At 37.1% G+C, this 27,147-nt stretch overlaps 1 protein-coding gene across 5 annotated transcripts in view; it reads left to right on the forward strand.

Annotated features, from left to right (window-relative positions):
- The window catches only part of RIC8B (RIC8 guanine nucleotide exchange factor B), a 103,536-nt gene that overhangs the window by 28,814 nt on the left and 47,575 nt on the right, over nucleotides 1-27,147 (forward strand). For all 5 annotated transcript variants that reach the window (XR_007456817.1, XR_007456818.1, XR_007456819.1 and 2 more), the window contains exons 3-4: nucleotides 12,736-13,344; nucleotides 23,601-23,695. Coding sequence is in view for 2 of the 5 variants with exons in the window: in XM_049626233.1 (XP_049482190.1) it covers nucleotides 12,736-13,344; nucleotides 23,601-23,695 (704 nt within the window). In the remaining 3 variants the exon portion in view is untranslated. The remainder of the gene's footprint in view (nucleotides 1-12,735; nucleotides 13,345-23,600; nucleotides 23,696-27,147) is intronic.

The raw sequence follows: 27,147 nt of genomic DNA on the forward strand, positions 1-27,147 counted from the left end.
TGTATATAAACCACAATTTCTTTATCCATTCATCAGTTGATGGACATTTAGGCTCTTTCCATAATTTGGCTATTGTTGAGAGTGCTGCTATAAACATTGGGGTACAAGTGCCCCTAGGCATCAGTACTCCTGTATCCCTTGGATAAATTCCTAGCAGTGCTATTGCTGGGTCATAGGGTAGGTCTAGTTTTAATTTTCTGAGGAATCTCCACACTGCTTTCCAGAGCGGCTGCACCAATTTGCATTCCCACCAACAGTGCAAGAGGGTTCCCGTTTCTCCACATCCTCTCCAGCATCTATAGTCTCCTGATTTGTTCATTTTGGCCACTCTGACTGGCGTGAGGTGATATCTGAGTGTGGTTTTGATTTGTATTTCCCTGATATCTCTGTTTCTTTATAGTCACATCTTGAAAGGTATGTACGTCTGTCTGCACATTCTCATTTCCCAAATACTATGTAGAAACTGCTTTTATCAAGGTCACTGGTGATCTAGCATTGCCAAATCCTTATACTACTTGATCTTTCATCAGCATTGGAAACAGTTGACTACTCCCTCTATAAAATATTTTCTTTCCTGTATTGTCTTCCAGAGCACCACACTCCTAAATTTCCTCTTGCTTCCAGCTGTAACTCTTAATCTCTTTTATCAAGTTCTCCTCCTCCCAGCCTCTAAGTGGTGGCATTTTTCATGGCTCTATCATCTTCCTTCTATTTTCTATGTATTTTACTGTAGGCAATCTATTCCTATAGCTCCAAGCACCTTTACTCATAGAGAAGATGTAGCCCTGATGGCTGCTTAGGGCTTCAGCCACATATTCAACTTTGTACTTGACATCTCTGTGGGCATTGCAAACTTAATGTGTCTATACATAATTTTCCCCAAAACCTGTTTGTCAAAAATACATATCAAATCCATCTACCTTTCTCTCTCTCTGCTGCTTCCATTCTAGTTGAAGCTGTATTTGTTCCCTTCCAATCCATTTTCCACACAGCAGCCAGTGTGGTTTTCTTTTCTTTTTTCTTCTTATGTTTATTTTTGAAAGGGAGAACGAGCTGGGGAGGGGCAGGGAGAGAGGGGGACAGAGGATCCCAAGCAGGCTCGGCGCTGACAGCAGAGAGACCTGATGTGGGGCTCGAACCCTCGACCGGTGAGATCATGACCGGAGCCAAAGTCTGACACCTAACTGACTGAGCCCCCCAGATGCCCCAGGCAGTGTGATTTTCTAAAAAGTTTTAATTGGGTTGTATGTCTCCTTTGCTTAAACTCCTTTAGTGACTTTTCATAGCATTTAAAGTCTAATCTCCTTATCATGGACTGTAAACCTCCACGTGGTCTGGTGCCAGGTTATTCTCCAGTTACATCTCAGAGCACTGCCACTAACATCACCCACCCTGGCTTTCAAGACCTTAAACACACCAGACTCTGCCAGCAGTGCTCTTTCTTTGCACATTTAGCACCTTCTCACCATCAGAACTTGGCTTAAATACCACTTTAAAATGGATCCTTTCTCCAGTGATTTTCTATCATACCATCCTGTTCATTTCTCTTATAACACTTTAATTTTTTGTTTGTGTTCCCCATTAGACTGTCATCCCCATAACACATAATAGAATAATGTTTGTTTTGTTCACCACTGTACACCTCTCACATTACACAGTGCCTTGAATATAGTGGGCATTCAAGTACTGTTAAATGATTGAATGGAAATTGAATGTGTACATTTCACATCTCGCCTTAGATGTCACTTCCTTAAGAAATCTTTCCCTGAGTTGGTCTGTATCCCTCCCATAAGTTGGATTAGGTGCCTTAGATTTGTATTACCATAGTTTTTTACACTTAAATCAGTGATTCTCACTGGGAAGTGATTTTATTCCCCAAGAGACATTTGGCAGTTTCTGGAGACACTTTATATATGTATATATATATGTGTGTGTGTGTGTATGTGTGTGTGTATATATACATATATATATACATATGTGTGTGTGTGTGTGTGTGTATATATATATATATATATATATATATATATATAATTGTCAAATTGGCTTCCATACAACACCCAATGCTCATCCCAACAAGTGTCCTCCTCATTGCCCATCACCCACTTTCCCCTCTCCCCTATTCCCCATCAACCCTCAGTTTGTTCTCTGTATTTAAGAGTCTTTTATGGTTTGCCTCCCTCCCTCTCTGTTTATAACTTTTCTTTTTCTCCCTTCCCTTCCCCCATGGTCTTCTGTTAAGTTTCTCAAGATCCACATATGAGTGAAAACATATGGTATCTGTCTTTCTCTGCCTGACTTATTTCACTCAGCATAATACCCTCCAGTTCCGTCCACGTTGCTGCAAATGGCAGGATTTCATTCTTTCTCATTGTCAAGTAGTATTCCATTGTATATATAAACCACATCTTCTTTTTTTTTTTTTTTTTAAAGTTTTTTTTTTTTTTTAATTTATTTTTGAGACAGAGAGAGACAGAGCATGAACAGGGGAGGGTCAGAGAGAGGGAGACACAGAATCCGAAACAGGCTCCAGGCTGTGAGCTGTCAGCACAGAGCCCAACGCGGGGCTCGAACTCATGGACCGCGAGATCATGACCTGAGCCGAAGTCGGCCGCTTAATCGACTGAGCCACCCAGGTGCCCCAAACCACATCTTCTTTATCCATTCATCAGTTGATGGACATTTAGGCTCTTTCCATATTTTGGCTATTGTTGAAAGCACCGCTATAAACATTGGGGTACAAGTACCCCTATGCATCAGCATTCCTGTATTCCTTGGGTAAATTTCTAGCAGTGCTATTGCTGGGTCATAGGGTAGATCTATTTTTAATTTTTTGAGGAACCTCCACACTGTTTTTCAGAGTGGCTGCACCAGTTTGCATTCCCACCAACAGTGCAAGAGGGTTCCTGTTTCTCCACATCCTTGCCAGCATCTGTAGTCATAGAGACACTTTTGATTGCTGTATTAGGTAGTGATAGTGAGGGGGTGTTACTGGTATCTAGTGGGTGGGGGCCAATGATGCTATTAAATTTCTTATACATATCCTGAGAGAATTATGTAGTCCAAAAGGTCAGTAGTGCTAAGGCTGAAAACTTCTGGCTTAGACCTATCAGAGCACTTATCACACTAATCCATGGCTTGTATTTCTTTGTAAATGCTCCCCCATTCGATTTTAATTTGCTTAGAAGCTTGCTATTGGCTACCCAGTACCAAGGATTTTACCTTGGATTTATTAGATACTTGGTGTCTTCTTGAATGAATGAATGAATGAATGAATGAATAGGTAAACAAATGAATATATAAACCAGCCATAGCACAACTAGGCTAACTTGGACTAACTTTTAGTATTAGTTATAGAGAGTAGTTGCTTCGTCATTTAGGTGAAATATAACTTTTGTTACTTATGGAATGCTGGCATAAGAGGTTCTGTATGAGATATCGATGAGACATTGTATTTCAAAGGTGCATTTTATTTAAATTTAAAGCTAACCTGATGCAACAAAGGGACCCCAAGATAGAAGTGGTTTGAGGAATATTGGTGTTTTATTACCTTTTCAAGTGATAGTTCTGAGGTGATCCGATCTGGTTAGGTAGGTGAATAACTCTGCTCTGTAAATTTATTCAGTTGCCCTGTTTTCCTTCTGAGTTTCCAAGTCATGCTTCACTATCTCAGCATTGTCCTAGCATATACTGGGCTGCCACTTCCAAGTTCTGGGCTACAGAATAGGACAAGAAAGTAGAGAAAGAATGCTCACTGTCTTAAAGACCCAAACCCAGAAATGGCTTGCAACGTGTTCACATACATTCCATTGGCAAGAGCTGAGTCATATGGTCATATGGCCTCAGAGCAGGTGAGGAATGTGTCATAGGTAGGCATTCGTGGGTCTTGCCACACTTCTGTTACTATATCTGAAGGGGAGAATGGATTTTGGTGGACACTGATAATAGTTTTTCAATATAGTGTTCAGCAATTAAACTAAATCTTAGATAAGCATGTTTATGAGACAGTCCCTCATTACCATGGGATCTGAGTTAGTTTTACTACTTTTGTTATATAGTTCAAGAAAATTTATACAGTATAAAATGCATTCTCTAGAACAGTGCTCCTTAAATTCCTTATGGTGAAGGGCCAAGGTTTTTGTTTGTTTGTTAATTTTTCCCTAATTTGCAGTAGACCAGTGCTTCCATAAAATACAATAAAAATGAAACATTAAAAGAGATAACCACATCCTTTAATAGTCACAGCAAAGTCGGATTACTATAAATGTTTCTAAATGCAAACTCAATTTTTTTATACCTATTTTCAGTTTGTGTACCTATCTCAATGCAGTCCAGTTACAGTTTGTGAACTGGCATCAATCTGTAGACACGTTTGAGTAGCACTTGTATGTCGGGTTGCCAGAGTATAGGAAACTATTATGTCTGTATTTTTTTTTTAATTTTTTAAATGTTTATTTATTCTTGAGAGAGAGAGAGACAGAGTGTGAGTTGGGGAGGGGCAAAGAGAGGAGACAATCCAAAGTGGGCTCTGGGCTCTGAGCTGTCAGCACAGAGCCCAATGTGGGGCTCAAACTCACAAACTGTAAGATCATGACCTGAGCTGAAGTTGGATGCTTAACTGACTGAGCCACTCAGGTACCCCCTATTTTGTCTGTATTTTGAGCAAAGACTCTTTTTTATGTATAAAATTTGACTTTTAATTTCTTAATATTTTTAGAAATCACCTTTTAAAACAGTATATAAATCATGATAGATCATTTGAATGTTCATCTATGCTTTATAGCATGTTCTGCTTACTTCATAGCAAAAGCCAAAGCTGATCTTAGTTTTACAGATTCATAGTGAAGAGCTTATCATCCTGGAGCTGGAAGAAGGTTGCCTTAGGAACTCTTAATGCATGATATAGATGAAGAAAGAGGCCAAATAGAGTGACATACTCAAGATCATATTTTTAATAAATGAGAGAACGCTGTGGTACAATCATTGACATGAAGTGGAAATCACATTGGAGTCAGATAATCTGGATTAAGTCCTGGCCTTCTACTTCTTAGTTAAGTGTCCTTAGACAATAGTTTAGGTAAGTGTCTAGTGAGCATTTCTTACATTGAAGAACATATATAAGAAGTTTTTTGTACACTTACAAAACCACCCATTATGAAACCACTCCTTTTGATGCTAATAAGTCCACTGCTCTTTCTGGATTCTGCTATATTTCATGGTAGAGGCTTACTGAGAACAGAAGTCATTTAATATAACTGCATCTATTTAAAATTATTTATATAAGGATTCTGTAGCAATGTGGAAAAATGCTAATAATTAAATTAAAAATTAAAAAGTCAGGAAACAAAATATATACACGTTATGATTGTAATTCTGTGTTAAAGTAATATGCATATGTTACTGATAATCAAGTAGATTGACTAAGAATAAATACTTCTGTCTCCTGCATTATAAAATATACCCGCTAGGGGTGCCTGGGTGGCTCAGTCAGTTAAATGTCCAAGTCTTAATTTCAGCTCAGGTCATCATCACACAGTTGTGAGTCCTGCATCGGGCTCCATGCTGGGCATGGCCCCTACCCAGCTTGTGCTCGCTCACTTTCTCAAAAAGAAATTAAAAAATTATACACACACACATTAGCTGGTGTAATTATGACTGTTTTTCTATTTTCTTTAATAGTTTGGTGTGTTTTACATTTTCTTTTTTTTCCTTTTTTTTTTTTAACATTTATTTATTTTTGAGAGACAGAGCATGACCAGGGGAGGAGCAGAGAGAGAGGGAGACACAGAATCCAGAGCAGGCTCCAGGCTCTGAGCTGTCAGCACAGAGCCCGATGTGGGGTTTGAACCCACGAACCATGAGATCATAATCTGAGCTGAAGTTAGACACTTAACCAACTGAGCCATCCAGGCTCCCTGGTGCATTTTACATTTTAAAGAACATATATATTTAAGTTATTTAACCTCTTCAGAAAAAAAGAACTTCATATGAAGACATCTAAGTTCTGCTCATATAAAGAGACATTTTTACCCAATGAGACAAACCATCTTACTAGTCCAATCACACGAATAGCCTTTACTACTTCTCTTTCCTTCTTAGAAAGGAGAAGTGTCCAGATAACATTAATAGACTTCTACTAATCCTTTAGATTTGAAGAACTTAATCTAATCAGTTTATATTTTGGGTGCTAACTTGTGTGCTAGTTGCTCTACTGAGGGCTACAAGGATTATGAAGAATATGAATAATAATAATCACCATTTACAGAGTACTTATTATGTCCCAGAGTCTATTTCACAATAGCCCTATGAGATATAGATGATACTATTCCCTTTTTACACATGGGACAGTGAGGCTCAAAGAAGTTAAAAGAAGTTTTTTTTCTTGAAAAAAAAAAAAAAAGTGTCCTTTCTGCCATCAGAGAGCTTTTAGTAGTAACAGGAAGAATGTACAGAGCACCAAATGATTGCTATAAGATATGGTTTGGGTATTCCTTGGAGAGAAAGAATGTTGGGAGCTGAAGTGGTTAGGAGAAATTTTATATCAAAAGTGAATATTAGGGGCACCTGGGTGGCTCTGTCAGTTAAGCGTGAATTCTTTATTTCTGCTTCGGTCATGATCTGACAGTTCGGTTCGTGAGATCAAGCCCCAGGGTGGGCTCTGTGCTGACAGTGTGGAGCCTGCTGCTCCGTATTCTTTCCCTCTCTCTCTCTCTGCCCCTCTCCCTGCTTATGTGTGTGCACGCTCTCTCTCTCTCTCTCTCACTTTCTCTCTCTCTCTCACTTTCTCTCTCTCTCTCACTCAAAATAAATATTTTTCTTAAAAGTGAATTCTGAGGTTAGCTTTGAAGAATGGTTAAAACTTGAATAGTCAAAGAGGAAGAAGAACTGATGCATGTAGAGGGGAAGCAGTAAGAAAGCAGAAGAGCTCAGTGTGAGATAATTTGGATAGGAATATAGCTAAAGAGGAGGGTTTGATAGAAGCACAGTATGAAAGAGAAGCCTGAAAAAGTAGGTTGGAGATCTTAAATGCTAAACTGAGGACTCTGAGATTTTATTTTATAATAATATATAAACCTATACTGAATACTTACACATTCTAGGCACTATTCTAAGAGCTATACATGTGGGATATCATTTAGCTCTTACAGTAAATGAGGCCCAGAGAGGCCAAGTAAGTTGCCACAGTCACACTGTTAGAAGATGGTAGAAGAGCCAAGGTTTGAATACAAGGAGTTTAAATCCAGAACCTTTGCCTTCATCACAGTACTGCTGTGGTTCTAGAGTCCATGGTAAGTTGAACAAGTTTCAAGCCCAGGACCATTGACCTTAAACAAGTAATATATTTCACATGTGGAGTAGTTGTTTTTTTTTTAAATTTATTTATTTTATTTTATTTATTTATTTTTTCAATATATGAAGTTTATTGTCAAATTGGTTTCCATACAACATCCAGTGCTCATCCCAAAAGGTGCCCTCCTCAGTACCCATCACCCATCCTCCCCTCCCTCCCACCCCCCATCAACCCTCAGTTTGTTCTCAGTTTTTTAAGAGTAGTTTTTAATATTTAAGATAAGAAAGGTAATGTGACCAGACAGTGACACCCTATTCATCTTGAGGATAATCAAAGAGAAGTTAAGGTATTTGTATTAATGGCTTTCAACTCAGCCTACTTTTCTATGCTTATCTGGTCCATTGCTCTCACTTAACCCCAGTCCTCTAACATCCAAGTTGTGTCAGTCCATTGTTAACCATAGTTCAGTGGTTCACAGAGTGTAGCTTCTGAATTGGCAGCAGCAACTAGGAACTTGTTAAAAGTCCCAATTTTGGAACCTCACTCAAGACCAACTGAATCAGAACCTCTGAGGGTGAAGTATAACAATGTATTTTAACAATCCCTTTAGCTGATTATGATCCATGATGAAGTTTGACAACCATTGCTGTAGTAGACTTTGGGATTTCAGTTCAGGAGCAAATTACTAAAATTTTTTGGCGGTACTGATAGTAACATTGGGGAACTATTTGGGATCTTACTCTTGAGTGTCTGCTCCTGCGTCCACAGTGTAACTTTATAGAAATAGCCATGGCTTGCTAAGCTAGTAAGCATTTTAAAAGGGCTTTTTCTCAGACTCTTTGATTCTTAGTAATTATATTTTGTAAGCATACCTCAACTTTGCTTTCTGACTTTCATTCGTTACCGAGAACCCAAACTCTAAGTGAAAGTTGTTAAATCAGAAAATATTTCCATTAATTTTGATAGAAAAAAAAATTGTGTTTTGTAATTATCTAAGGTACCAAAATAATTTGAGATTGAAAAATATATATCAGTTGAACAATGAAAACAATTTTGAAAGTAAATAAAATAGTAAATAAAAATAGTCTATACCTAACCTCTAATATAATGACAGTTTATTGTACCTGCAAAAAGAGGAAGAGAAGACTTGATAGTAAGTGGTGGCTGGTGGAGGAGGAATACAAAGGAGTCATTCTTTGGAAGATGCTGGAGAGTCAGGTAGTAGTAGTTTTAAGGTTAGATATTTGTGGTTATCTTGCACTTAAAAATAGGTATAGCACACCTGATCCAGCCACAGGGCTACAGAAAACATGGCCTATTCTCTAGGAGCCTGGAGAAGGAGTGAGATGCTCCAATAACTTACTCTATACAAAAGCAAAAACTAAGATCTTGTTGGAAGCACAAATATCAAAAGAAGGAGTGACTAGGGAAGCTTATAGACCCCTCAGTCTTCAAACTAAAGCTGAGAAAAAGAGGGGGCTCCTGACTAGAGGGCATGGTAGCATGTCCTTTCATGCCACAGAAGGAACAGCAGGGAAGGAGCTCAAGACAGATGTCAAGGGACTGGGAGTCATTTTGGAGCACTTGAGAAAAAGCGGGGAGTGTCTGTGACAGAGCAGTAGGAAAAGGATCACTAGGCTCATTCCAGATATGTCCTGTGGGCATCAAGGGGCTATAGAAAGTGTTTGAAGAGAGCAGAGCATGTTTTAGGAAGCATAAAATCAACTGAAAAAAAATAGTCACAGCATAGAAAAATACTGTTCGGGCAAAATAAAGGTGAAATACAAGAGCATCTTTGAAATACAGAAGGAGTGCATGCACTCAACAGATGGAGAAAGTGTAAAGAATGCTCCCTCTTCAATTCTCTAGCTTGGTGTACATATGCAAAGAAAATTTTTTTTCTTTTTTTTTTAATGTTTATTTATTTTGAGAGAGAGAGAGAGAGAGAGAGAGAGCGCGCATGAGTGGGGAAGGGTGGAGAGAGAGAGGGAGACACAAAATCAGAAGCAGGCTCCAGGCTCTGAGCTGTCAGCACAGAGCCCGACATGGTCTAACTCACAGGCTGAGAGATCATGACCTGAGCCAAAGTCAGATGCTTAACCAACTGAGCCATCCATGTGCCCCCAAAGCAAAATTTTTCTGATTCATCCAAATATACCTGATTTATTAATTTGGTCTTCATAATATTCTCTGAATAGAAATGATTATATTGAGTACAGCAGTAGGTGTGTTTATAAAATATCACTTTTGTTGTATTTTGGGTAGGTCTTTGATTTTATTTTTTGAATTATAGTAAAAAAAAAAGGCAGAGAAGAAAGAGTCATGATCCAAAAAGTGGCTTGATTTTCAAGATACATTATGATTATAATAAAAAGCCACCTAACAGTCATTACGTGAGGCATGTCTATAATGAGAAATGGCATATTTAAGAACAAATATAACCAAAAACTGTGCTTTAAAATTAGAACTCTTGTCTTTGGTTGCCAGTTGATCTCCAGGAAACCTGTAAATGAAGTCTTTTTTTTTTTTTTTTTTTAATGTTTGTTTATTTTTGAAAGAGCATGAACAGGAGAGGAGCAAGGAGAGAGGGTGACAGAGGATTCGAAGAGGGCTCTGCTGACTGCAGAGAGCCTGATGCAGGGCTCAGATGCACAAACCATGAGATCATGAGCTGAGCTGAAGTCAGACTGACTCAGTCAGACTGACTGAGCTACTCAGGTGCCCCAGAAGTAGTTTTTAACTATAAATTTTGTAGGCTTTCTAATTTCTTTCATGTAGCCTTTTTATGTCCCAGTGTTTTAGTCCATTTGATCTATAGCTTTGTCTCTTCCTATTTGTATTCATACTTTGTTCTTTTTCTTTCTTGAGTCTGAAGGTAGAGCAAGAAAGGAATCATATTGTCTATAGATTTGGGGGGGATTTTTTTGTAGCTGTTGTTATTTTTGGTTTAGAAGGTTAGGAGGTAAAGATGTCTATTTTACTAGATATGTAGAACTCCAAATTCACATATATAATTTTTTATAATACCTTATTTATTATGTGTTTCTTAAACAGGAATGTAGATGAGTTCTCTCTTGAATAAAGTTATGTGGGTGCAAAGATTATCTGACTTCACCCCCAGAAATATACCACATAGGAAACAGTATGTTGAATTGGTTTTGTTTTGGTTTTTTTGTTTTGTTTTTTATCTTGGATATGAAAGATCAGAAATTAGAGAAAAATTGCCTTGTTTTTTGTATTTTTATAATGGGCACATTACACTTATCCCCACTGCCCAAACTTACGTTCATTTTAAAACAAAATGCTTTGGGGCGCCTGCATGTCTCAGTCCATTGGCTAAGCATCTGACTATTGGTTTCGGCTCAGATCATGATCTCATGGTTCATAAATTTGAGCCCTACATCAGGCTCTGTGCTGACAGCACAGAGCCTGCTTGGGATTCTTTCTCTCCCTCTCTCTCTGCCCCTCCCCTGCTCGCTAACTCTCTCAAAATAAATAAATAAACTTCAAAAAAAATTTTTAAGGGCTTTAATGATGATAGTAAGACATTAAATGAAAGTCCTTTCTAGTCATCAGGGATGGCAGGTAGAATTGACATTATTATCAAATTTTTTTCAGCTTGTCAAGTTAATTTCCTTCCCACCTCCATCTAGAGAAAATAGTACAGTTGACCCTTGAACAACGTGGGGGCTATGGGTGCCAACCCCCTGCACAGTCAAAAAAAATTCTGTGTATATGGGGCACCTGGGTGGCTCAGTTGGTGAAGCGTCCGAGCTCAGTTCGGGGTCATGATCTCACGGCTTGTGGGTTTGAGCCCCACATCGGACTTTGTGCTGACAGCTCAGAGCCTAGAGCCTGCTTTGGATTCTGTGTCTCCCTCTCTCTCTGCCCCTCCCTGCTTGTGTTCTGTCTCTCAAAAATAAATAAATGTTAAAAAAAAAACTTTTTTTTTAATTCTGTGTATAATTTCTGACTCTCCAGAAATTTAACTTACTAAGAGCCTACTGTTGACCAGAAGCCTTACAAATAACCTCAACAGTCAATTAACGCATATTTTGTATGTTATATATTATTGGATTTATACTTTTACAGTAAAGTAAGCCAGAGAAAAGTGTTAAAATCACAAGGAAGAGAAAATATAGTACATTTATAGTACTATACTGTATTTATTGAAAAAGATCCATGTATAAGTGGACCTGTGCAGTTCAGATCCATGTTGTTCAAGGGTCAACTGTACATTTAAAGTTGACATTGCCATAGCTGTACTACTAGGATGTACCTGAGAAGGTACACACAGCTTGGGATTCCTGCCAAGATCATAATGCTTGACCCATGAATAGCCTCTTTTTAAAGAGTTAAAGTCTGATGCTAGGTTGATACAAACTTTGTAAAATCTTACATCAGTCCTAGTTGGTGCTGTTGTTTTTATAAAATGCAACAGGTACAGAAATGGTCAGTAGTAAAATAGTTATACCTACTTGTTCCACATATAAGACATGAGCTTGAGAGACCCAGACCTGCAGTTTATGGAGAAGAAATCTAGACATTGAATTTTGAGAGATGAACAGTGGTTCTTAAATTTAGCAATGACAGGAATAATTATTTTTCAAAAAATGCAAGATAGATAATATGTACTCTGGGTCCATCAGCTATGATTCAGACTAATTGCCTTCTATCCTGGTATTATATGTAGTCTGATGTTAAAAATCTGTTGAGAACAAAGCTATATAAAACTTGACCGATTTACTCTGGCCCTGTACAACTAATTCAGTCTCTCTAGCCTTCAATTTCCATATCTGTAAGTGAAAGAAGTGCAGCAAATATAAGGTCTCTTTTTTTTTTTTAATTTTTTTTTTAAATTTTTTTTTTGAATGTTTATTTTTGAGAGAGGGAGAGAGAGACAGAGACAGAGGACAAGTGGGGGAGGGACAGAGAGAGAAGGAGACACAGAATCCGAAGCAGGCTCCAGGCTCTGAGCCGTCAGCACAGAGCCCGACGCGGGGCTCGAACTCACCAGCCGTTGAGATCATGACCTGAGCCGAAGCCACCCAGGCGCCCCTAAGGTCTCTTTCACTTCTAACATTCTGTGACTTAAAAAATTAAAAATCGAGGCGCCTGGTGGCTCAGTCAGTTGAGCGTCCGACTTCGGCTCAGGTCATGATCTCAACAGCTGGTGAGTTCGAGCCCCGCGTCGGGCTCTGTGCTGACGGCTCAGAGCCTGGAGCCTGCTTCGGATTCTGTGTCTCCTTCTCTCTCTGCCCCTCCCCCACTTGTGCTCTGTCTCTCTGTCTCTCAAAAATAAATAAATGTAAAAAAAAAATGTTTTTTAAAGTAAAAATCTTTTCTAGCCAGAACCTGACTGCTATTACATACATTGGTAGAGAAGTATTCTGTTTTAAATCATTTAAGCCAAATAATGACTTTTCATACTCATTCCTGTTTTTCAGAAACTCTGTGAAGGTATATTTAAAGTCCTTGTAAAGGACATCCCAACAACATGTCAAGTGTCTTGCCTGGAAGTTCTCCGCATTCTCTCCAGAGACAAAAAAGTTTTAGTTCCTGTAACAACCAAGGAAAATATGCAGATACTGCTGCGACTAGCCAAGCTAAATGAGTCGGATGATTCTTTGGAGAAGGTGTCCGAGTTCCCAGTTATTGTGGAGTCATTAAAATGTCTGTGTAACATAGTGTTCAACAGTCAAATGGCACAGCAGCTCAGCCTGGAACTTAACCTTGCTGCAAAGCTCTGTAACCTCCTGAGAAAGTGCAAGGACCGAAAGTTTATCAGTGACATTAAATGCTTTGACTTGCGCTTGCTCTTCCTCCTGTCACTTTTGCACACCGACATCAGGTCACAATTGCGCTATGACCTTCAGGGACTAGCGCTGCTAACCCAGATCTTGGAAAGTGCCTTTAGCATCAAGTGGACCGATGAGTATGAATCGGCCATAGACCGTAATGGACCTCCTCTCTCACCTCAGGAGACAGACTGTGCCATCGAGGCCCTCAAAGCTCTCTTCAATGTGACAGTAGACAGTTGGAAGGCACATAAAGAGGTAAGGTTGAGAAGAATATTCTTATCTACCTATTATTTAATTGGTCCGGGGCATCCCTAGAGCTGCCTGTAAGGTTTTAGTTGACATTTGTGTAACACTTACTAGAAAAATAGGATGAAGATGAAAAAACAAATATTTTATTTTACTTGTTTTTTATAGATTTAAAAAAATTTAATTCCAATATAGTTAATATGGATTATTATTTTGTAAGATGCCAAATATAGTTCCTTTTCTGAGTTGTACCATCACATGTCTTTTTTTTAATGCCTTTTTGAGGAATAAGGTTTAAATGATAATATTTGAAGGGAAATAAAACAATGTATTTCATAAAGTTACAGGCATTTATGATGACTGCCATCTTGAAGAAAAGATAAGATAATCAGGCCAGTTAAAACTGATCAATCAGAATTGATGTCTGCTCAGTAGAGTAAAAGATGCTGTATCACCTATCATCCCAATCTCCTAGAGTGTTATAGTATTAGATAACTATCAGAAATGTAGGACTAAAACTAGATATCCAGGCTTGTACACAGTCCTAGAAAACAAAAGTAATTACACTAATGTGTGAGAAAGGTTTTTTTCTAGACTAAGATCCTTTTCTGTGGCTTGGACCATACAGCAGCCCAAAAGTGAGGCAGATTTGATAGTTTATATCTAAGTACCCACAAGAACAATATGCTAAACAAGAAAGTTAATTTAAGGAAGAAGACAATTGTAAATGAAGTAGACAAACTTTCTTCCTTGCTTCTAGAATCTCAACATTTCACGTTTACCCTATTTAACCTTAAATAATGAGTGAAATTGAGCCCCTGCTTTAAAAAGAAAGAAAAGAAAAGAAGAAAGAAATGCAGTATGTTGGTGCCAGAGCAAATTATCTTTTCTGACAATTGACTTTAGGACCTAGGGCTAACATGTTGCTGTGTCCATTTGAAACATTTCTCACCATGAATACAGATCTGTTTTTGCCAGCAACCTACTTTGAGAAGATTATCTCAGTGCAGTGCTATAGTGGGAGAATGCAGGCATCTGAGTTTTCAAGTGCAAATAGGTCTATATTTTGAAACCAAATATTTGAAGATCAGTCCTAACAGCTGTTTTAGATGACTGTAGTATGGTCAGTTTTTCCTGAGACTTGGCAGGAAAACATGTGGAAAGCCCACATGCTCCATTTATGCTTTGAAACCAAATATTTGGAAGTATTTAAAATATTATGTCTCTATGCTTATTTGGTACCTTCTATGGTTATTTTTCTTACACTGTTTGTTTTGGTGTTTTTAAGTTCTCCATTTAGTTGCAAGAGCTCTTCTGAGACTGTTGGTTTTTCATTGTTGGGAGGCCCTGTTATTTAAATTGTGCCCAAAATAGTAGTTCACACTGTTCAGATTCCCAACAAAAGGGTGTACAAGTCAATGACTGCTTATCAGTATATGTATGGAATGACATGTGACATGTATCGGTAAATTGAGATTCGCCCTCATGAGTGTGCTTCAGTTAGAAGCAATAGTGGGGCTGGAAGAAGCCTTAGAAGATTTAAAGCAGCAAATACTCATTCTGTGGCATAGAAAGTTTATTTTCCGAAAGATAAATGAGAAAGGATCAGTAGTCCTGAAGCAGGCTTCTCAGCAGATGAAGGGCTTCTTGTGAGTTGTGGTTCAGTAGATGAAGCCGTTATAAAATGTGCCCAGTTAATGTTAGTCTGGGCTATTACTGAAGTTATCAGAAATTTAAACAGTAGTGAAAGTAGGATCTTGCCAACCCATTTAGGCAGGAGTGTGGGAAAGGTTATTTTTAAACCAGTTGAATCTCTGTGGGTCTCCAAATTCAAATTTTAGCAAACATTTAGTCAATCATTCAGTTAGTCAATAAATATTTATGGCCAATTACAGGGTATCATGCTGGCATGTGTAATATGTTGGCAAATAATAGACCTAGTCTCTGCCTTCAGTTTTGTTGGTGAGACAGGTAGTAAGTAAACAAATATATAATTCAAATTGTGTTAAGTGCTAGGAGAGAAACAGTGCGTTCATGATTGAAAATACTTAGCACAGAGAAGACCATGAAGGTGTCTCCTGAGATAGGAAGAGTGAGAATGATAAAGCTGTTTGAAGATTGGGGAGATGGATGTTTCCCTGAAATCAGAACATAGAGCACCTTTTAGGGAGGTACCCACAACTTAGCATAAAGAAAGTCTATAATAAAGTTGCAGAGAAACTTGCCAATAAGAGTCCATTTACTTAGATTTTTTTTAAAGTTTATTTATTTATTTTGAGAGATATGTGGGGGAGGGCAGAGAGAGAGGAAGAGAGAATCCCAAGCAGACTCTGCACTGTCAGCACAGAGCCTGACACGAGGCTTGATCTGTGAGGTCGTGACCTGAGCCGAGATCAAGAGTTGGACACTTAACCGACTGAGCAACCCAGGTGCCCCCATTTACCTGGATTTTAATAATTACTTGATTGTCAGATGCATGGCATCTTTCTCCAATTGAGCAAGCACCTAAAGAATTGTTAGTACTTTAAATACCAACTGAAATAAAGGGATAATAAAAACTTACTTTTTACAGAAGAATCCAATTTTAAAATACAATGTTAAAAATAACTAATATTATTTTCTTTTAATCAAAATGCATGCTCATTGCAGTAGATCTAGAGGAAAATTGCATATGAGCAATAAGTACAAATCACCTATAAGCTTACCACTCAAAGATAAGCACTGTTTGTGTTTTGACGTGTATCTTTCTAACTATTCTTCATTGTAGAATATATAAATATAAACATGTATAATTTCTTTTTACAAAAATGCAGTAATTTTATAATCTTTTTTTCCTCAGTAAATGTTCTTGAAGAGTAGTAGTTTTCAAAATGTTCCCTGAAGCCATAAAGTTCCTAGGGGTAGCCTCTGGTGATGAGTGGACAGTGTTCCAGGTTCCCCACCCTCACTTTCAAAAGAGTATCTTTGATTGTCGCTGTTGTTTTTTTCTATTTAAATTTAGGTTGAAGGGCGCCTGGGTGGCACAGTTGGTTGAGCACTCAGGTCATGATCCCAGGGTTGTGAGATCAAGCCCCACGCTCAGTGTGGAGTCTGCTTAGGATTCTCTCTCTCTCTCTTTCTCTCTTTCTCCCTCTCTCTCTCTCTCCCCCTCCCTCTGCTCCTCTTCCCCACTCGTGCTGTCTCTCTCTCTCTCTCTAAATAAAATGAAAAAAATTAAAAACAATTTTTTAAAATAAATTTAGGTTATAACTAGATATCATTTGGGGATAAAAAGAGTTCTGCAACCAAAAAATAATGTACCAGTTTATTTTCCTGTTAAAGATTGATAAATCCTTATGAAGGAATACCCTTCATAAGTAATTTTATATTTAATAGGTATATTTATACTTGAGTATTCCTTCATAAGGATTTATCAACCTTTAACAAATTCCCTATGTGTAGGCATTTAGATTGTTTGCAGTTGTTTACTATTGTAAATAGTAACACAGTGAATTTTCTTATTGTAAAATTTTGTAGATAAATTCCTAAAATTGTTGGGTCAAAGGATTTTTTTTAAAACCCTAAGGGTTGTTAATATGTATTGTCAAATTGACCTTCAGAAGATTAGTGCTAGTTAATACCTTTCCAAACCCTGGGGATTGCACCTTTAAAGATCTTTATGACCACAGCTCAACCGTTAGAGAAAATACAGATGTTTGGTTTTGGTTTTAACTGTTTTAGTAGGTATTTCTATCACTGTTCACTTACAATTCATTAAAAACAGAAAATTAATGACTAGGTTTTTCTTGAGGTTTAGCAGATTAGTGCCATTTGTTCATTTTAGGTTCATGTGTTAAATTCCTGCCTGCCTCCCTGCCTGCCGATACCATCAGGAATCTGAAGATTCCTTTCTATTCAGTAGTTGGCCTTATTTCCACACGGTGTCCATCTGTCTTCCTCACTTCCTTCCTCTTTCCCTCCCTTTCTCATTCTCTCCCTTTCCTAAAGATAGTATGTTTAAGAGGTCAAAAGACTCCTTTAGCAGGACCTGAAGTCAGTTCTAGAAAAGTTAAATGAAATGGTCTTGTCTTCCTCCTGCTTTAACACTTTTGCTAAATCTCTTTGTTGGAGGAAAGCATGTTATTCTGGAAATCCCTTACTTAGCACACTTTCCCTCTGCACTGCTTCCCAGGTCATCAGTGCAATGTAATGAGAAAACATAAGGACCAACAAACATGTTAGAGCCAGACACCCAAGTGCAAGCAGGGAAGTAGTACCACTATCTGTGTAGTCAAAGGATGTATTAGAGTGACAGAAAACAGTGAATGTCCATAGAAGTTAATTGGGAATGTCACACTGTCATAGAAGAGGTTAGTTCCATGATTATTTTAGAGACTTTTAAAGGAAATATGGGAAAAGGACATAATATTAATTTAAAAAGCTTCAAGCTATGTCATGTTTGTTTGTTTGTTTGTTTGTTTTGGGGTTGTTGTTTTTTTTGCTGAATCATTTTTGAGTAGACATTGAGTGCCCGGTATGTGCCAAATTCTATGTTGGGTATACAAAGATGCAAGATTAAGAAATCATCACTGCCTTCAAAGAACTAAAAGATTAACAGGAAAATCAGACACATAAACACAGATAAATATACGACTGTTTGTTACATTCTATTCTTCTCTATATTTTCTATATGTTTAAAAACAGGAAAGAATCACCTCAGTAATGCAGAGATGTTTCAAATGCCATATGTTCTAGATCTTTGAGGGTATGTCTGACCTCCCTGGGATAGTCTTTCTGCTAGCAACATACCCAGTACAGAGTAGACTTTCAGCAAATTTTTGTTTAATGAAAAATAAAATGTGATATACAGAAATACATAGGAGAAAAAGCCCAAAGTTAGCAGGGAGGGAGGAAAAATATATGGTACCTTTTAAATTTTCAAAGCTTTTAGAAAATTCTCTAGAAGTCTAAAACATTTAATAACATTATTTACAGTAGTAATTTCTAGCCTTTTTAGAGTTAACACTATCTATTTTATAACATTTATATCTCCCCTTGCAAATTAATTCAAAAAAGCATTGATTATTTTATGCCCATCACCATGTTAGATGCAAAAGATGCAGAGGTAAAATACATAATCTTTACCTGTAAAGAGACAGAGATTTTTAAATATACACAGTTTAGTAGGACAAATAACCATGGTAGAGGTAAGCAAAAGGAATAGGGTAAAACATAGGATAAAATGCTACCTGAGATACAGCTGTATTTCTAGGTAAGCATGCATACATTTATATGTGTGCATGTGTGTATGTGTGTCTGTGTCTGAGTGTCTGTTTCACTTTTTATAGGATTGAAATTAAATTTTCACAGGACAGGTTTCCTAAACCTTCTTGAAGAAAATTAGAACTATCCTGGGGTAACAATACCAGATCAGGACTGGTTGGTGAGCAGTATTCTCCCTTCAGACTTTCTCAGGCATTGTTTACATCAGTTGACACTTTGAATGAAAAGATGTGAGGAAACTGACACCTTTACCAAATAAAAGTGAGATCTTCCACAGTTTGCACAGAAGGAAAAAGCAACAGGACCATAGTAGAATCTGTAATTAAGAAGTGAAGCCTGTATAGAGATCCCAAAGAATTTTCTGAGTTTTTATCTACCTTTTAATTGAGTGTTGTTATCTCATTTTGATTTCCACTATCACAACAAGCCTATTTGCTTTCTCTCTGTTCCTCCTTCCTTTGTCCTTGGTGACTTTTTTCTTCTCAATCTTTGGAGATAATATGATTTCAGAGGAGAGAACATTGATGTCTTAAAGATACCAAAATTAAGATGAAGCAAGTAAATTATAGTTATATAAACTGTATTTGTATAATGTTTTATAAAGAACAGTTATATTTAATCTTTCCAGCATCCTTGTGATACAGCAGCATTAACTACATTTAACACATGGAGACATGAAAGATCAGAGTGTTTAAATTACTTACGGAAAGTCACATAGCAGACTAATAGTATAGTATCCATTCTAACCTTTGTTAAATAAGACTTCTTAATGATAACACTCATTTAACCAATATTTATTGAGACATAGACTAATGGAATAGAATAAAGAGTCTCGAAATAAACCTACACATATATAGTCAACTGATTTATGATACAGGTAACACTGAAGTGCAGTGGGGGGAAAGTGGGCTTTTTAATAAATTGCCCTGGATCAATTGAAAGGCTGTATGGAAGAAAAACGAATTTATTTTATTTTATTTTTAATGTTTATTTATTTTTGAGAGAGACAGAGCATGAGTGGGGGAGGGGCAGAGAGAGAGAGGGAGACAGAATCTGAAGCAGGCTCCAGACTCTGCGCTGTCAGCACAGAGCCTAATGCGGGGCTTGAACTCACAGACTGTGTGATCATGACCTGAGCTGAAGTCGGACGCTTAACCGACTGTGCCACCCAGGCATCTGGAAAAACAAATTTAAGTCCCTACCTTATACCATACATAGAACATTAATTTGAGATGGATAAGGACCTTAATATTAAAAAAGGTAAAATAATAAAGCTTTTAGAAGAAAACAGATTATATTCATGACTTTATCCTAAACAAGTCAAACATTTCTTAAGTAGCAAAGATTTCTAAAATAGGACAAAATAAAAACCAAATCTTAAAGCAAAAGTTGACAAATTGGTCTTCATTAAAATGAACTCATCAAGAGAAGAAAGTAAAAAAAGCAGGCCACCAAATGGGAGAAGATATTTGCAACACATCTATAAATAAAGGATTGTATCCCAAATACATTAAAATCTATACAAATCCATACAAATAAAGTCAGTCAACCCAGTAGGAAAATAGTCAAAAGGCTTGAACAGGCACTTCACAAAAGAGCTATCCAAATGACCAGTAGTTACATGAAAACTCCTTAGTTATCAGGGAAATGCATAATAAAACTATGAGACCACTGCACACCCACAAGAATGACTGAATTTTAAAAGACTGACAATACCAAGTGTTGACACAACTGTAGAACAACTAGTGAGAGTATAAATTGGTATAAACACTTTGAAACACTATTTGGCAGTATATTCTGAAGTCTGACATATGTATATGACCTGTGATGCAGCAAATGAAATGTAAGAAAGTACATTCACAGCAGTACTCTTCAATGTAGTCCCAAACTGGAAACAATCCAAGTGCCCATCAAGAGTAGGATGGATAAATAAATTGTGATATATTCATTGTATTTAGCAGTGCTTTCTTAACCAAATTGGTGAAGGATCAGATTTTTTGCCCTTGCTTTCAGAATGAAATTCTTGTATAGTGCAATATTACAATGTCAAACTGGAAAAGTTCCTAAATGCTCACACCTTCTGCACTCATGACACTGCAGATCAGTGGCAAACAGGGTGCGGACCAGCAGTGATCCGCAGACTACATCTCAAATATTACTGCTCTCGAGTGATGAAAATGAACACACTGCACCTAAATACACATGACAACCTGAATGAATCTCACAACCATACACAAAGGGTCTATATTTTATGATATCATTCAAGTAAAATTCAGTGAAAACAAAAAATCACTAACCTGCAATGTTAGACATTCAGATTACCCTTGAGGATCAGGAGATTGTCATTTGAAGAGGCCAATTCTGGAGTTCTTAATCTTAGTGTTGGATCATTTTTGTGCTGGTTATATGGATGTGCTCATTTTATGAAAATTTATCTGGCTGCCCACTTATGACTGGGACTTTTTTTTTGTTTTACTTACCATTTACATTAAAAATTATTGAACATCTATTAAACACATGCACTCTAAACTCGTAAAGGTAATAGAGTACTGGAGAAAACAGTGGATATTGCCAGTATGTAAAGAAATGTGGCATTACAAATTAATGATTTTATGAAAGGAATCATAACAAGATACAGCAATAGAAAATAATGAAAGAAGAAACCTACTTAGATATGGTCTAAGTAGGTCTTTTCTAATGAAATGGTCTTTCTAATGGTCTTTTCTAATGAAATATTTTAGCTGAGACCTGGAATATGAAAAGGAATCAGTGATGCTGAGATTGGAAACAACAATCCAGGGATTTGACAGTTGTTTTGAGTAGAGAAAGGGAATTTAGTGGATTTATAGTAAAAGAGGGCATTGAGGATATAGGTACAACTTGGGAATTGGCGTTATAAAAGTTGGGACAGGAGGAAATGGGATGGAAAGAAGTAGGATTTTGGTTTACAGTTGCAAATAGAAAGACCACAATGGATAGTTTTGCAAGAGGCTTGTCAACATCAGCATGAGAAGAAATGATTGTGATATCTAGAATAAAGGAAAATCTTGTTTGAAAGGAAGTGCATTCCTAGTTAATTTTCAAAACCGAGGAAAATATGATCTTATTAAGAATTAACAAATGGAAGAATTTTACATGTGTTTCCTGTGCTTCATGTAATTTGGGGTAAGCAAAAGTGTATTTACATATTAGAGAATTTTGATCCAGGCATTTGAAAATGGACAGTGAATGGGACAGCATTCATTTCAACCCTACCAGTCCTAGTGTCTCTGGCATTCTACTGACCCCCCTCCCCTTTTCTCTATTCCTTCCCCAACACATGATTATTTTACTATCACTCATTTCAGCTCTATCAGTCTTACTTACCTTTTGTTTCCTTCTTCCCTCATCCTTTCCACTCACCTTCAAATGTTTCATTCCAAGTACTAAGCACTTCCATGTGTATCATCCTCTTTAATCCTTTTATAACCCTACCAGTCTCATATTTGTGGAGATTTGTGTGGGGAAACTTTGGCTCAGAGAATCTGTATGACTTGTCTAAGGTCACAGCCTAGACTCCAGACTCCAAGTGAAGTGCTTTTTTACCATTATGCTACTGAGGCCTTCATCTCTTCCAAATGAACATATGATGGTGTTAGGCTTAAAATACTGTCATCTGCATTATGAGTAATGCAATTGTGCTCTATTGTTTGTTAGATCTTATAGGAGACATCATCTCAGAGGGCTGAGTTATATATATGAATATATGTATAATATTTGAGTATATTTCACTTTATATAGACTTGAGATTATATGTAAAACTGAAGTTTTTAGATTTAAAACATTTTTCAACGTTTTTTATTTATTTTTGGGACAGAGAGAGACAGAGCATGAACGGGGGAGGGGCAGAGAGAGAGGGAGACACAGAATCGGAAACAGGCTCCAGGCTCCGAGCCATCAGCCCAGAGCCTGACGCGGGGCTCGAACTCACGGACCGCGAGATCGTGACCTGGCTGAAGTCGGACGCTTAACCGACTGCGCCACCCAGGCGCCCCAGATTTAAAACATTTTTAATAAAGTTTTTAAAATTTTAAATAGTTTTTGAGGTAATCGGAGACTTCCTGAAGTATAGCATATGCAGGATCTCTATTATAATTATCATTTATTTTACATGTCTTCTTACTTACTAAAAATCTGGAAGCAGAGAGATATGACCTTGATGCAGGTAATTAAAGAAATTATAATGGCCCAAAATCTCAAGAAGAGGCCCAAAATCTCTAAAAGAAGAGGAGGTAAACTAAGTGATTATTCAAAACTTAGCTTATTTCCTACTGCTTGCCTTCTTCCCTCTGACTCTCTCTGTGTCTTTAATAACAATGAGTAAACATTGGAAAAATAGGAGATTAAACTCAGATCACTTGTTTTTCATCACTTGCTGGTAATTCTGGGGGAACTAGCAAGATTTGGGAGAACTAGGAGATTAAGAAGACTCATTAATGAAGTTGACAGATTATACCTTTTAATTTATTGCTTTTGAAATAAGAAATGAGGCAGTTAAGTATGTACAGCCCACTGTTAAAATATCTGATAGCATTACATCTGTTTGAACTTTTATAACCACTAGTAAACTCTAACAGTATACTATCAAAAGAATCTATAGACTTTCTGAAAATGGAAAAGATCCTCAGGTGAATTGAGTCTTAAGGTAAAAGAGAGTAGGAAATGCATGGCTGTTGATCATGTCTCTCTTTGCCTGACATGCCATAAAGGGAGTGGTTAGATCAGCATCTTCTGGTTTTCAGCCACTTCTGGAGATGGCTGTTCATATAAGACAGTAACTATTAACTTAGTATTGAGAATTTTGTCTACAGTGTCCTGACTTCTATTATTTATGGTATAAGAATGACTGTTTAGGGGGACAAATGGTCCAGAAGATAGCTCCCAGGGATGTAGGAATACACCAGACTCCTTCACTAAGGCATTCAATCCCCAATTTTTCCTCTTGTCTTTTTTATTTGCTGTAGAGTGATTCTCATCAGTTCCGTGTCATGGCAGCTGTCCTTCGCCATTGTTTACTAATCGTAGGTCCAACTGAAGACAAAACAGAAGAGCTGCACAGGTAGGTAACTTCTGTGTTGATATCTCAGTAGAGGACATCATCAATTCTCGATGTTTTTATGCTTCTAATTTTAGTTGTTATGAGTACAGGAAAGTGAAAATATTCTGGTAAATCAAGTAACCGGTAAGTCAGAAATCACTACCATGCCCTGATGACAAATTTTCATTCTGTCCCCTTTGGAGACAGTTTGGCATTTGTTGCATTCAACAATAAAACCCAAAACAACAGTAATAATAGCACAGTTCAATAGTTATTGAATAATGGGGACCCTGTGTGGTTCAGTCGGTTAAGTGCCCGTCTTCAGCTCAGGTCATGATCTCACGGTTCATGAGTTCAAGCCCCATGTTGGGCTCTGTGCTGACAGCTTGGAGCCTGCTTCAGATTCTGTGTCTCCCTCCTACCTCTGCCCCTTCCTTGTTCATGCTCTGTCTCTCTCTCTCTCTCTCTCTCTCTCTCTCAAAAAAAATAAACATTAAAAAAAATTTTTTAAGTTATTGAATACTATATGTGACATTATGCTAAGTGCTTTATAAAGATTAACTTCTTTTAATCAGCACACCGACCTTATCAAGTGGGTACTATTTTTCCCTTTCAATAGATGATGAAATTGGGGCATAGAAAGATTAAGCAATTTCTCTCCGATCACACAGCTCTATTAAGTGACAGAGCTTGTATTTGAACCCTGCTTTTAATTACTACACTCAAACTAATGTTTCCACTAATTTCATTGTAAGAGTATTTACCAAAAAGTGTATCTTAAGCAATATGGATTAATTAAATTTTAAAAACCTATTATAAGAATTGGGTCATAGTCTCAAGTATTAATATATAAAAAATAGTTCAAGTTTTGTGTCTTGCCTGTTGGAGCTATTAATGGACAGCTACTAAAATGTATCATTCTCTGAGAACTGAGTTAATACATTTTTCTCCTTCTTTTACTTTCTATTCTAGATCAGATTTGTATTAACAACACTTATAATTTTAACATAAGACTGCTTAGGGTGCTTTATTCTTTAAGAATATAAATGGCATTTTAAACAACTCAAATAAATTCAAATCTGCAAACAAATAACTTTGGCGTTAACTCTCTTTTACAAATAAACTTAAAATTGGGTTCTTCATAGCTTTTGAGCATTTACAGTATTCTTTTTTTCCAAAATATGACTTAAGTAAAACTTAATAGAAACACAACCAGAGTGTAAAAATGAAACGTAACCTTGTTATTTTTTAATCAAATTCATATTATTTTAGTTATGATCAGCAATTTATTATTTGATACTATGCTGAGTTTGTTGGTAGGTTATCTTTATGTACCCCACCCTGCAAACCTCAAAAGATTATTTTCTTCACAGTTAAAAAGTGTGATTTTTTTCCTTCAGCTAGAGATCAAAAGTTCCTTTAATTTTTTTGAGTCAGTGCCTTTAAAAAATAATCAGATTAGGGCACCTGGGTGGCTCAGTCGGTTGAGCGTCGGCTTAGGTCATGATCTCACGGTTTGTGGGTTCAAGTCCCACGTCAGGCTGTATGCTGACAGCTTGGAGCCTGGAGCCTGCTTTGGATTCTGTGTCTCCCTCTCTTTCTGCCCCTCCCCCACTCACACTTTGTCTCCCTCTCTCTCTCTCTCTCTCTCTCAAAAATAAAATAAAAACATTAAAAAAAATAATCAGATTAAGTGCAAAAATCATAACCACTAAAAAGATTTTATTAAGCGTTTTTGACTTACTATAATTTTTTTCATAATCAAGAGACACTGTAGATACTAAAACTTAAAAAAAAATGGATTTATAGAAAGCCCAGGAGTAAATTGGTGGCTTTTTTTTTTTTGAAATCAGATATTATAAGTTAAATGGTATTCATACAAGAATGTGAAGAGAGGGGTGCCTGGGTGGCACAGTCAGTTTAGTGGCTGACTCTGATTTCAGCTGAGGTCATGATCTCACATTTCATAAGAATGAGCCCTGCTTAGGGCTCTGTGGTGACAGCAAGGGGCCTGCTTAGGATTCTCTCTCTCCCTCTCTCTCTCTGCCCCTTCCTCTCTGTCTCACTCTCAAAATAAATAAAGGGAAAAGAATGTGAGGAGAAAGTGGGGAATTGTCACACTAGTTACAAAAACGTTGCCAAAGATTTCTCTGATAAATTTAATATATTTTTTCAAATGTTTATTTATTTGTTTTTAGATGTGAGAGCACACATGTGCGTAAGTGGGGGAGGGGCAGAGAAAGAGGAGGAGAGAGAGAATCCCAAGCAGGCTCCATGCTGGCGACACAGAGACTAACTCGGGGCTCCATCCCATGACCATGTGATCAAGAGTTGGACGTTTAACTGACTGAGCCACCCAACTGCCCCTGATAAATTTAATATTTTAACACAGCACCCAGTATTTGTCAAAAGAGAGCAAGAAGAGAAGTTTTAAAAATCAGATTTTTTAAAAAGTAATTAGATTTCTTTATTTTCCTAATGATATTATTTGCTTTAAATATTTATTCTTAAATAAATTTTAAAGATACTTTTCTTTAAATTTGATTTTATCTTAAAAGTTCCTTTGATAAATTTCTATTAGGTACACTGTAAATAAGAAGGGATATCCCTAGAGCCACAAACAGGATATAGGAGTTTCTCAGAGGCTTTCCCAGGAGATTGAGGTTGTGGCTGACTTGACAGTTTATCTGGAAAGGCCCTGCATGTCCCTTTAATCAGAATTAAAGTGATTAGTATCATTGGAGAATAATGACTCTAGGCTAAGCCATTTAAATACAGAGAAAATTGCTTTAACCTCAAAGAGCTATTTTAGGAAACTTACTAGAATTGTAATACCTACTAAATTCTGCTTATTTGTAGTGGCCATGAAAACTGTGTGTGTGTTTAAGGCAACGTTAAAACAAAAAAATCAGAATGTTTTTCAAAGTAATATTTTGTTTCAGTTTTTAAGTTATTTTCTAAGTTTGTTTTTTTCTTTTTCTTTTTGACACTTGGATTTAAGGACAAATATGATGAAATAGGTAAACCTGAATAGTATGTGATTATGCATTATCATCAAACTCAAAGAGTTGTAGTAATGATTCAATAAGAAATTAATAAAGAGCTATTGTCCCTGGCACTGAGGAAGCACTTGGCAGGTGGGAAGGCTGCCACTGCCACTTCTGTAACTATTACTGTAATAAGCATACTGGCTTTTAGAACCAATATTTAGTTCCAGATCTCTTCCAACTTTTAAAAGTTGGTTTTTGATTTTGATATTTTGTTTAGGAACTTATTTCTGTGTATATCCTGTGATCATGTAGAGAAATCTATTTTCCAATCATCTAAGCTTTTCTGTCTATCATACATAAGTGTCATGAGCCTACTAGGCTCCTCCAGGAAACGAGTGAGTAAAAAAATACCTTGGCAACAGCTTTTTCTGATGTGCTGTCTCTGTAAGACAGTGCCCTTTTTTTCCCCACCCCCAGAGCAAT

Source organism: Panthera uncia, chromosome B4 (assembly GCF_023721935.1).
Source record: "Panthera uncia isolate 11264 chromosome B4, Puncia_PCG_1.0, whole genome shotgun sequence".
NCBI lineage: Eukaryota > Metazoa > Chordata > Mammalia > Carnivora > Felidae > Panthera > Panthera uncia.